At 41.4% G+C, this 12,641-nt stretch overlaps 1 protein-coding gene across 2 annotated transcripts in view; it reads right to left on the minus strand.

Annotated features, from left to right (window-relative positions):
* LOC142436606 (thyrotropin-releasing hormone-degrading ectoenzyme-like) overlaps positions 1-12,641 on the minus strand; it is a 119,586-nt gene that overhangs the window by 20,661 nt on the left and 86,284 nt on the right. The window contains exon 2 of one of the 2 annotated variants that reach the window (XR_012782025.1): positions 3,424-3,550. Coding sequence is in view for 1 of the 2 variants with exons in the window: in XM_075540159.1 (XP_075396274.1) it covers positions 3,487-3,550 (64 nt within the window). In the remaining variant the exon portion in view is untranslated. Of the gene's footprint in view, positions 1-3,155; positions 3,551-12,641 lie in introns of those variants that run through there. The other variant, XM_075540159.1, reaches the window with a different exon arrangement.

Consider the following 12,641-nt stretch of genomic DNA (forward strand, 5'->3'; position numbering starts at 1 on the left):
TATGTTCTTTCTTTTTGGTGTTCTAACTCTAAGTCTTTGCACATTTAATCATAATAATTTATTTTGTCTTCTCAAGCTGTCCTTTGAAATTTTCTGTTCATCTCTTTGTGTCCATCATTTCTTCCATGTATTGGGCTAATTTTTCTACTACCCTAAGTCCTTTGCTCAAAAACCATTTTCCCAATGGTGTCTTCTGTGATTTCCCATTTAAAAACCTCAACACCTTATTAGACATAACCAAACACTTATTAGCAATGGTTAGGGTGACATAGGTAATTCATGAAGGCGATGTTCTAAGGCCTACTTTGGTGAGTAGAGATTGAGGCCTGAAAAACTCATGTGGCCATCTAGGGTACAATTACTGGTCTCCTTTGCTCCCCCACTGGGAGGAGAGAAGACTGATAAAAATAGAAACTCTCATGGAAACAATTAGTCTAATAGTTGTATGGGGCATGCACACATCAGCCTTCACATCCATGAAACACAAAGCACTAGGTGGCGCCTGGCTACCACTTCCACCTGCTATGGAAAGGCTTACACAGAAGGCTCGGGTAGAGCAGAGGAGAATACAGTACAGATTCCAGAATCACAAAAGAGACCGGGCTCACAGGCTGGAGAGAGACTGGTGGCACCCTGAAGTCTATGATCCTTAGTCACTCCTCAGGTCTGTAACTGGACTCACCCTTGTAGTTCACGTTTCAGTCACACATCAGACAGGTCTCAAAGAGGGATAACAGCGCTAGTGTGGTAGGCACACCTGAGTATAATCAACCAATTAAGACCCAAAGGGCAGCATTTCCCCAAGGACAAATTTCAGAGCATTCGAAAAGAAGCATGGATGGGAACGGGTAACAGAAAGGAAGTACATATGTGATGGTACATGAGATGAAACAAAATGTGTTTAATTGTTGAAAAAAACTGATGATCTGCTCTGTAAACCGTCACCCAATTCACAACAAAATCAATTTACAAAAAGAAAAAAGTAAAACAAGTAAAAATATGAGCTTCATCTACAGTGCCACACACACACACTTTCTATTCATCCTTTCTGCCTTTGCTAACCCCAAGGTCAGCAGTTCAAAATCACCAGCCACTCCATGGGAAAAAGATGAGGTTTTCCATTCCTGTAAGGAGCTCCAGTCTAGGAAACCCACAGGGGCATTCTACCCTATCCTACAAGGTCGCTGTGAGTCTGCATCAATCTTATGGCATTGAGTTGTTTTTGTTTTGTCTTTTAATCTGTAGCTGATAGGCTATATATTTTACTTAATGATTTAACTTGCCTCAAATTAATAGGTTTTAAATATTAGTATAGAATGAAGTTTTGCATTTTTTATCCACAACTCTATGGCTATCAGAAAGTTAAGTGTCTACAACAGGTGAGTGACCCAACGAACACCTGCAGAGGAAATGAGAGGAGGAGGGAAGGTCGAAGAGAGGGCAGGAAGGGAAGATAGGTAAGGGAAGAGAGGATGGGTGAAATAGACTCTATAGTAAGACAGCCACAGCGAATACCCAAAACGAGTCTGCCTGGGTCATTCATAAAAACCGAGTTGATTCCAAAATATTCCTTTTTTGAAAATACAATTCACAATGTATAACAAAAGCTAAGACTTTGTCAAACTACTTCTGCTTTTACCAAACTTTATGTAGGATTTTATATAGAAAATGTACTTATAATGTCATTAACAGACATATGAAAATATCTATAGAATGCATAGAAACTGAGAGAAATTTTACAAAGCACATGGGCTGTGATATCTTCCCAAGATAACACTGACTGTGCCGGGGTAAAGTCAAATCATTCCATGCCATACACCCTAAAGTATGTTAGCGAGTCACCATCACAGTGAACAGCGTCCATTTCTACAGAGAAAGCGTACATGGTTCGGCTGGGAGTGAAGCAGAGGAGCAGAAATGCTCCCTGCTGCAAGCTGACAGTTACATGGGACCCCTGAAGTTTTAAATTGAGTTCCTCTGCTAATTACCGGCCTGAAAGAGACAAAGAATGATCCACATTTTATTCTCTGCTGAACTTGCAACAAGCACTCGTGAATGGGACATTAGGGTCAAGCTGGGAAGCTCCAGTTTGTTTGACCGAGTACAGAGCATGGTGTCACCTCCCGCGCAAATAAGGTCAGGTACACCTCCCTGCCTTGGGTTCCCACCAGGGAGATGTCAGTGTAACCGGGGCTAACTGAGGACTTGAGAGAGAGGATAAAACAAAAACGCAAACAAAACAGAAAACAAAAAATCACGTTGCCTATGGATTTGAAGTTCTGTGTTTTAAAATGAATTCAAATGTGTACAATCTCATTCTTTTCCATCACATGCTACACCTAGTGGTAAGAGTGTCAACTATTCTGTCTATTTTCTAAACAGCTCATTGTATGACCAGTAAAGCTACACAGCAGGCAGGTACTTTAATGAAACAGGCCTATTCTCTGGGGACAAGAACCTGTGGTTGAAACGCTAGCACTGTGATCATGAAAGCACTTTGTTCTTGCCAATGAGCAATACTTTTGATGTGGATCCTGATCAAAAATCCCCTTGGGAAGGAAAAACGTGTAGCGGTGGGGAGGGGGGAACAAAGGAGTGTTGTGATGTGAGATTTCAAAACAGATTTTCTCAGAAGAAAAAATACCTTCAGCATTCAAAATGGGTATGCATTCTACCTTTCTGGAAAGTCATAGAATGACGTTGCCAAAGCAGCCTCATTGAAGTTAAAGTAATAAAAGTAATTAATTTATTCATTCAACCAACAGTGTTGAGTATACTACTTTCGTGCATGGAAGAAACATAAGAACACTCGAGAACACAATCCCATGACCAGTGCAATTTCTTTCTCTCTTCTCTTTATTTAACTTACTATAACTCGGCATCCAACATGTGGCTGAATGAAAAAAACCTAGGGGCAGCTTACACACTGTAGCCCGGCATGTGAGAGTTAGGAAACAAGCACTAATCAATGGGCACCTCCTCATAGTGTCACAGTGAAGACTTTGGGGAATCACAGAGAATGTGTTTGACATCCCAGCTCCTTCATTTAATGGCTGTCTGCAGGAATAGGAAACTTCATGGTCTCAATTTCCTTAATATAAAAAATAATCGTGTAGCAGTGCCTACTGTACACAGTAGTTAAGAACATGAAGTGTGACACTGCCAAGAACCTTTTACGCATGTTTTTAACAAAGTAGAATTATTTTGGCTATCTTTTAAAATGCTAAACCTACATCAGTTCTTAAATAATTATACACATACTTTGTGGCAAGAATCCAGAAGCACCAAACTTTATTTTACCTCTTGTGAAATCATAGCCTCTAAAAATATAACCCTTAGACTGTTCATGCGTCCTAAGCATCTTAACCAATAAACTCCACCTTCAAGGAGCCCTTCTGAAAAAATAAACAAGAAAATTCTTACCGAGTTTTGGCAAAGAATAGGGCACTTTAAAGTAGTCTTCATAAAACTCAATTAGTCTCTTTGTTATATGGAGGGCGTAGTGCCCGGATCCTCTTCTGATGGCGTCGGGTCTTGCATACAACCGCACCTAAAACATATGCAGACGCAGCACTTTAGCCTTTTGGTCTCAAGTTGTATCTATCGTGCAAATATGAACCTACACAAATTACTTCAAGGACTACAAAAATTAAACAATATCCTTTGTCCATTATATCAAGGCACTTTGTAATTGAAAGAATCAAACTACAACAATTGAAGTAACCAAGGTGAGCAAGTTACAATTTCCTCCCTTTGCAAGACGACAAAGAGAACAATTCTATACCTTGCTTCAAAATAAATATTCAAAGTGATCACTTATGTGCGCCTGTTAGAGATTTGAAGGTATGGTGGATTAATATAATGGGTCCCTAACGATGCTGAAAATACTCAGGATACGGTGGCTCAGCAGGAGAGAAAATTCATGGTTTGTTAAAGACATATTATAACAAACTTTGAAAGTATTACTGAGCAGGGCAGAAATATAATTTATGCCCCCTTCTTTTCTTTGGAAAAAACCTGTCTTGTTCCCAATCTGCAAACCAGGGATAGAAAATTCTTGCCTGGACATCAACAATCCTCATTCTGGTGGGCACTCTGCAAGTGCTCCTGGCTCAAACCCAGCTGAACATCATTCATATTCCAGCACAATCTGGACCCTTAATATGGATTTTAAATCAAGCACTGTATATTATCTAGTCCTCAGCCAAGAAGGATCCTAAGGCAAGTAACATAAAACTGAACAAAACTAACAATTGTACAGAAAAGGCTAAAATGAGATTAGTTTCCATAAAGCTTTCATAAAGCTATCCAGCATCCTTCTTTCCAAAGGCTAAGTCTATTTTTCACAGATGTGGTCCCTAATCCTCATATCAATTGTGTGAATAAGAAATGTGTATTTTGTACAGCAGTGGAGAGCAGTGTCCTGGGAGTTGGATTTTAGTCCAACTCTGCCACTAAGAACGTGGGATGCTGGTGAGCAAATTACTTAACCTGCTTGGGTCTCAAATGTTCTCATTTATAAAATAAAGGTGTTTGCCACCAGATAGTTCTACAGTGTTTTTCAATTCTAAAACACCTATTCCCAATCCCATTTTACAGATAAAAGGATTTATTATTTTCTTACTGGTGATTTTCCCAAATCAGTATAAAATATTTTATTTAGTATATGTAAATGGATATTTATGTTCATAAAGACTACAAAGGAAAACTGTAGTCCATGTGTAATGGTTAGATCTTATACTAACTTGGTACTTTTGTGGAGGCAGGGGTGGAGTCAAACCTGTCAATCATGTAGTCGCCTAGTGACGCCTCCTTGGGGGCGTGGCTTTTTATAAGCGAACAGCAAGAACTTCTTTCTCAAGCCCGCCGCCTTCCCTGCTTGCCAAGATTGTGTCTGCCTCTAGCGTCAGCCCCATGTGGACTGCAGACCCTGCATGTTTCAACACCCTGCCATTTCCCACCAACCCTGGATCCACAGGACTCTGCGCCCACCTGTGATCCCCCTGCTTCCGCTAAAGGTACTTGTTCTGTTTCATCCGCCTGCCTCAGCTGGGATGCATTCTTGATGTGAAATTGTTTCTTGATATCAAGGGTTTTTTTTTTTCTGATTTCAAATCCATAAACAATCTATGTCATTGGTTTTGTTTCTTTAGACACCCTAGCCTACCCCATCGCAATATAACACATGATTGTACAGGTGACTCTTTACCATCTATATTAAAAGGAGAGAGAAGGGAAAACCAAAGCAGCTGCTCTTAAGTCAATTCTGAAGCAGCAGCTCGATATGTCCCAGAGCAGACCCGCTCCATAGAAGTGTATCACGGTAATTCGTCTGGAAGTCGTTCCTCGGGACTTCCTTCAACAGAATTTCTGGGTAGGGGTGAGCCAATCGCAAACTATCTGTACAGTCAAGATATAAGTACCTCAGGCACTTCCTGTTCTTGAGACAGCTGGGCAAGGAGCTCCCCTAGTCAATTGCTCTTGTTTTGGGACTCTCAGGTGTGAGCAGTTAGGAGTAAAATCACTAAAACGGAGCAATAGGGACATCAAATAGGGAAGGGGATCTAGCCTATACAACAGCAACTGTCATAGAAACTAATTCACTGTCAACAGATATTTAATTAGCACGTGCTCGGTGCCATAATAATCCGAGAAGTGGTGGACTGCTCACAAAAAGGTCAGTGGTTCAAAGCCACCAGCTAACTGAGAGGTCACCACTTCAAACTCACACTTCAGGAGCAGCATGAGGCCATCTGTTTCCATTGAGGTTTACAGCCTCGGAAATTCTAAGGGACACTGCCTGCCTCTCTGTCCCGCAGGGTCACTATGAATCAGAATTACTCAATGGCAGTTGGTTTAGTTTTTTGATTATTTTTAATAGGGATGAAAAAGACTACAGGAGGAGCAGGTGTGCATGTGTGTGTGAGAGATTGAGAGAGAGAAATGACTCAATGGCAGTGGGTGTTTTGTTCTTTGGGGGGAATTTTGTACCATGGTCAAGGCTAAGTATTTTTTATTTAATGATGAAGAAAACATGGTCTCTAGTTAAATGAGGTACAAAGCATTAAGGTACAAAGATCAGAGATAATATAATCATCATTATTAAAAAGCTTAACATATATTCAGTAATTTAGTATTTGTATTTTTTAGTTACATTATTTTCATATCAACTTGAAGATATGAAAATGTAGGGGTGGAGTCCAGTCTGTCAATCAGGTCACAGCCTGATGATGCCTCCTGTTGGGCATGGTCTTCTCATATGAAGGATCCTGGGCGCTCTCTCTCTCTCTCTCTCTCTCTCTCTCTCTCTCTCTCTCTCTCGCTCGCTCTCGCTCTTGCTCTCGCTCTCTCTCGCTCTCTCTTTTTCTCTTCCCTCTGCCTTTACCCTCCTGCTGGCAAGCCACTCAGAGACCTTCCAGAGCCCTGTGATGCTTCTACCACCATTTGATCCACAAGACTTGTCACCTACCAGCCTGTGATCTTCCTGCATTTTGCATCATGGCTTGCAGCTGTGTGAGTCTGAAGAGGAATTTATGGACTAAGATCAGACTTACAGACTAGTATTGGACATAAGGACTTTATCAGGACTATACTGGGATATTTTATTTATGCAGAATTACTTCTTGATATAAAGCTCTCTCTTACACATATATGAGTGTCCTTGGAATCCACTCTGTCCAGCAAACACATTGTACAAGTAACATTTTCCTGTGATATAAATGGCAAATGTATCATGAGAAAAATATATAGCTTTCAGAAGGTTTGAAATGAAGTAACTAATAAATTCAAGTTAAAACTATAACTAGGACCACTACAAAATGACAGAGTAAGGGTCACTGATTTTAATCTTAAGCACCATCACCGATTTTGGTAAAAATGCAGCTATTTCTATCAATCAACTCCACCAGTCTGTCAAGCTATCTGCAGGACCAGACAAGAAAAGCATGATTGAGTCAATCTGGTTGTTAAGAATTGATGGAAATGATCCAATTCCAGGTGAGGAAATAAGACATAGAAGCAGTGTCTTCATTTATTCATTCCAACATGTATTGCATGCCTGCTGTGTACCAGGCACTTTACGGGAGCCTACAAATAAAACAAGACCACAGAGTGCGTAGCCCTCGAGGTCTGAAGTTTGAACTCACCAGCCGCTCCAATGGAAAAAAGATAAGTTTTTGGTTCCTGTAAAGATTTACAGCCTTGGAAACCAAAAGTGGCAATTCTGCTCTGTCCTATAAGGTCAGTGTGAGTCAGAATTGACTAGATTCATACCATGCACTTCATAGCAGTGCCTAGATGTTGATAAGTAATGGCATGGATTAAGTTGTGTATCCTCAAAAGATGGGTGAGCTTGGCTGGATCATGATTTCCTGTATTGTGATTTTATTACTCCCCCACTTCGTGATCTTCTATGTATAGCTGAAGCTGGACTAGGTCATGGTGATGAGGATTATGTTATGTTTGTTGTGTCACCGAGGCAGGATTCAGTGGGAGGCAACAGCCCTAGTCAAGATAAGGCCCCTCGTCCAGTGTCAGGAGAATCCTCCGGGGAGATAAGAAGAGAGAGAGAGGACCCTCCCCACCACAGTGAAAGAAAAGCCAGCAGAGTGTGTCTTTTTCACCGGGATCCCTGCCCTGAGAGCCTAGATTCAGGGAAAGAGGGATGTCCATACAGATGGAAATCTCCAAGGAATGCCAAGCCCACAGATGCTGAGGGCAGACAAGGACTTTGTCTTAGAGTCAACAGAGGAAGAAAGCCTTCCCCTAGATCTGGCATTTTGAGTTCTGACTTCTAGCCCTGAAACCATGAGAAAATAAACGAACTTGTCAAAGCCATCCCGGTGCTTAAGCTGTGTTGTAGCACCACTACTCTTCACGGCATCTTAAATGACACACAGATTAACAGCAAAAGGACAATATGAACATCAAAAGGGCATCTTTTGCTTTTCCTCTCATTCCAACAGATCAACTGATTAATCTCTTGTCCAAGGCCAAGTCCTTATTCCATCCCCTTTTACTTGAACAAAGACGTCACTGCCAAAATGCCTTCCCCGTTTCCTGCATCACCAACTGATGCCTGCCTCCTGGATCATTCTCCTCAGTAGGCACATACTCTGTTTTGTCTCCTTTGTTAAAATTAAAAACCGAAAAACCCTTAACCTCTGTTCCTCCAATTATTGTCCCATATTTCCATTCCCTTTTATATCAATGATACTCAAAAGAGTTTCCTATATTATAATAAACAACATAAAATGTAATATGAACCAGCATGAAAGTGGGCATATAATATAGAGACAATTATAAATGGGGTGTTTTGAAACGTATATCCCCTGCTTTTAAGTTGCTCATGAACTACAACCAGGCTTTTTTTTTTTTTTTTTTAATTTTAACAATTTATTGGGGCTCATACAATTCTTTTCACAGTTCATTAACCAGGCTTTTATACCCAGAAAACCAACACTAAATCCAATGTCACTGAGTTGATTCCAACTCCATGTTGGGTTTCCAAGGCTGTAAATCTTCAAGGGTGCAGAAAGCCTCAACTTGCCTCCATGAAGCAGTTGATGCGTTTGAAGCCCTGACACTGTGGTTGGTAGTCAGCCCAAAGCACCACCTGGGCCCCCAACAGTCTACCAGAACTAGACGCACCAAAAGTACCCTACTAATGACTTCACAATGCATGCTTGCCCTGTCAGCAGTGCTTGGGACAGGCGATCATGTGTTCTCTTTGAAACACTTTTGTTATTTGACTTCTATTCCCACTTAAGCACTCCCAAGTTTGGCTGGCTCCTCCTCTTTCTTCCCTCAATGGTAGAGAGATCCGGATTGCAAGCCATAGGCTTCTTCCACAGGCTGTCTACACTTAAGATCTTGCTAATCATATATCATATCTAGTTTTCAGATATTAAAACTGAAGACTTTCCCTACAATTTCAGATTTGTAAATGCAGCTGCCAACTGATACCTCCACTCAAATATCTATCAGTCATATTAAAACCAAACCTTGATACCTTGATATCTGTCTCTCTCTCTCTCTCTCTCTCTCTCTCTCTCTCTCTCTCTCTCTCTCTCTCACACACACACACACACACACACACACACACACATCCTGCTTCTCCTATAGTCTGTTTCATCCTGTTTAAAACTAATCCAAAAAACAAAGCAGCCACTGTTGAATCAATTCTGACTCATCGTGACACTGTAGGACAGAGTCAAACTACTTCCAGGATCTCCAAGACTGTGAACTGTACATGCTGACAGAAAAAAAACGCATCTCCTCTGTCCCTGGGAGTAGCAGGTCAGCTCCCACTGCAGACCTACCTAAAAGGCTTATTAGTGTTGTGCTTAACCATAGTTAAGTGCATGCAGCAGGACAATGGTACACTTACCCACTCTATGACATTTCAAAGTTTGCATAGACTGGCAATAGAAAATAATAAAAGAAATCTGCATGCAACTTTCAGATATGTCTCTTATGAAAGGCATTTAAAACAATCAGGCAGATAGCCGTGAATCTAAACCAGCCAAAGACCATAAGCTGGAGCTCTTCTGACCCCAGCACTTTAGTAAAAATGAAGATAAATCACAGCGTCAGTAAAGGGAGATAGAATGCATGTCAGTCTTGGCTCCATGGAAAAGACATATGAGACACACTCGGGGAAACTAAATTTACACAGTCTCCAGAATGAGCATCAAGGAGGGAAGCTGATCACACTCTATAAATACCACCAAGGTAACACCATAAATAATTAAGGAGAGGAAATATTCGTCATCTCTGAAGGAGCTCTAAAAATGAAGTTTTAGATTTACTTCTCTATTCCCACTTCTTGGCATCAAAACAGCTTTGTGTTGAGAGTTGGTTGCTCCTGCCCAGGACATATTGGCGCAGAAGAGTTGACATGTGGCTATAGTTACTCAGCCCTGCATAAGAAGAAGGACTCTCCTTTGTCCCACAGACCATACAGCTCAGACCCCCCAGCAGTGGAGGGATTAGACCTCTGCCAATCAACACTTCTGAAGCATGCCTCTAACCACCCCAGGGAGCCAGTGTCCAACCCTCCTAAACACAAGAAAAAGAAATTGGATTTGTGGCTTCTCAAAAAGTTAAAAATGAGGGGTCATAGGGAAGAGATGAGTCAGTCAGGGTGCAGTGTGGCACCAATGAAACACACAACTTTTCTCTAGTTCTTTGGTGTTTCCTTCACCCCACTATCATGACCTCAATTCTACCTTACAAATTGGATTAGACCAGAGCATGCCAACTGCTATAGATAAAAGCCCCAAACACAGGGAATCCAGGATAGATAAACCCTCAGGGCCAACAATGAGAGTGGCGATACCAGGAGGATTAGGGGATAGTGGGGGAAGAAAGGGGGAATCAATCACAATGATCAACAAGAACCCCCTCCAAGGGGGACAAATAATGGAAAAGTGGGTGAGGAATGATGGGGGACAAGGTAAGATATGGAAATAATAATCTATAACTTATCAAGGGTTTGTGAGGGTGGGTGCGGAGGGGAGGTAGGGGAAGAAATGGGGAGCTGATATCAGGGGTTCAATTGGGAATAGAATGCCTTGAGAATGATGGTGGCGGCATATGTGCAAATGTGCTTGGCACACTGGATGAATGTATGGATCGTGATAAGGAATGTAAGAGTCCCCAATAAAAGTATTTTAAAAAATGCAATGACCACGTAAGACAGCAATTCCACTCCTAGGCATATGTTCAAAAAATTAAAAGCAGGACACTGATACTTATATACCAATGTTCATTGTAGCATTAGTCATAATAGTAAAAACTCGAAACAACCAAAATGCCTGTCAACAAATGAATGGATAAGCAAAATGTCTGTGCATACCTATGAAATCTGCTGTCATCTACGCTGGCTCATGGGGACCCCGTGGATGTCAGAGGGGAAGTTTGTTCCATAGAGTTTTCCATGGCTGAAATTTTACAGAAATAGACTGGCAGGGTTTTCTTCTGCAGAGTTTCTTGATAATTTCAGACAGCCAGCCTTGTAATTATTAACTGACAACTATGTGTCTCACCCAAAGAAGGTACACACATACGATGGAATATTACTTACTCCATACACATAAATGAAGTTAACATACACATACTACAATAGATGAACTTAGAAAGCATTCTGCAAAGTGAAATAACCCAGAGAGAAAATGACAGGTGTTGCACAATCCCACCTAAATAAGCAATAAAGTAGGCAAATGTACAGCGTAGAATGTATATCAGTGGTCCTCAGGCTCAGAGGGGGGGGAAGGAAAGTAAGGACTTAATGTGCACTGAGCTCCAGGTGACCAACGTTTTAGAATAGCACTGCCCACAACTATCCAAAGGAAGAAACACAGTAACAGTGGGTCTACTGCATGTATGTATGTATGTATATATATGTATATATGTATATATATTCTATTTGCTCAAATGAGTGCTCACCATGTAATAACATGGCATTTAGCAACCTGTAAAGTATAGGTAAAACATCTAGAGATTTCATTAAAGTGCAATTCTAAGTAGGTCTGAGGGGATTAGATGTGAAAGTTGAGAACAAAGAAAAATCAGTTTAAAAATATGACTTTGGTCATAGAAAAAATGCTGAATATTGTTTGATAAAACATTTCAAGACCAATTACCTATTCATTGAAATGCCTTATTTAAACAGAATAAACTACACACATGGAAATGGTTGGTTAGAATACACAAGAATCAATCAACTTTATCTGTGTAAAGACAAGATGGAAAAAGTTCAATTTCATTAGACAAAACAACGTCAAGGAACAGCCATGAAAAGAGATCATCAATGGCTCATATGCAAGTTCAAGTTGAAGCTGAAAAAAGAAATCCATGAAAGCCAAAATAGAGCGTGGATTTAAAAGGCCATCTCAAAAATAGATAGGACACATTAGACCAGATGAGTTGTGGGATCATATCAAGGATACCATACATTGAGTCTCTCTCGGCCCGCTGAGGGCCGCTCTGGCCGGTGCTTCGCCCCGGCGCCTCCGTGCGCTCGGCCAACGGCCTCCGAGAGCGCCCCCCCGAGCGCCCCGGGAGCCAGCGGGCGGCGGCCCTCGCCGGGGACCCTCCAGCGGGCCCAGGGCCCCTTTTGTTCCCCGTAGGACTTTTTGGAAAAGAACTTAAACGAATGGTTTCCATGAGGGGGCTTCAGAAAAGTCGTAAGCTTGAATTCAGAGATGATGGAGTTTTTCCATTTTTTTTAAGCACCCTCATGTACATAAAAACCTTGAACTAAGACCACACCATATATGCTAAAAAAAAAAAAAAAACTGGAGGGTGTTTTTTGGGAACCAAGTGGCTCTAAATCCAACACATGCCCTTTGAAGCAAGTTAAAGGATTTACTATGAAGCCCAGAAGCAGATAGTGCCAAGTAGCAGGCAGTAGTAGTTACCCATTTGGTGAGTGGGGCAGCATTTCCTTCCCCCACTGCTGCTGAGATGGCGGAAATCAGTCGCATCCAGTATGAGATGGAATACACCGAAGGTATCAGTCAGCGAATGAGGGTCCCAGAGAAGTTAAAAGTAGCACCGCCGAATTCTGACCTAGAACAAGGATTTCAAGACGGCTCTCCAAATGCTAGTGTGATAATGCAGGTCCCAGAGAGGATTGT

This window comes from Tenrec ecaudatus, unplaced genomic scaffold, assembly GCF_050624435.1.
Source record: "Tenrec ecaudatus isolate mTenEca1 unplaced genomic scaffold, mTenEca1.hap1 Scaffold_457, whole genome shotgun sequence".
NCBI classification, from domain to species: Eukaryota; Metazoa; Chordata; class Mammalia; order Afrosoricida; family Tenrecidae; genus Tenrec; species Tenrec ecaudatus.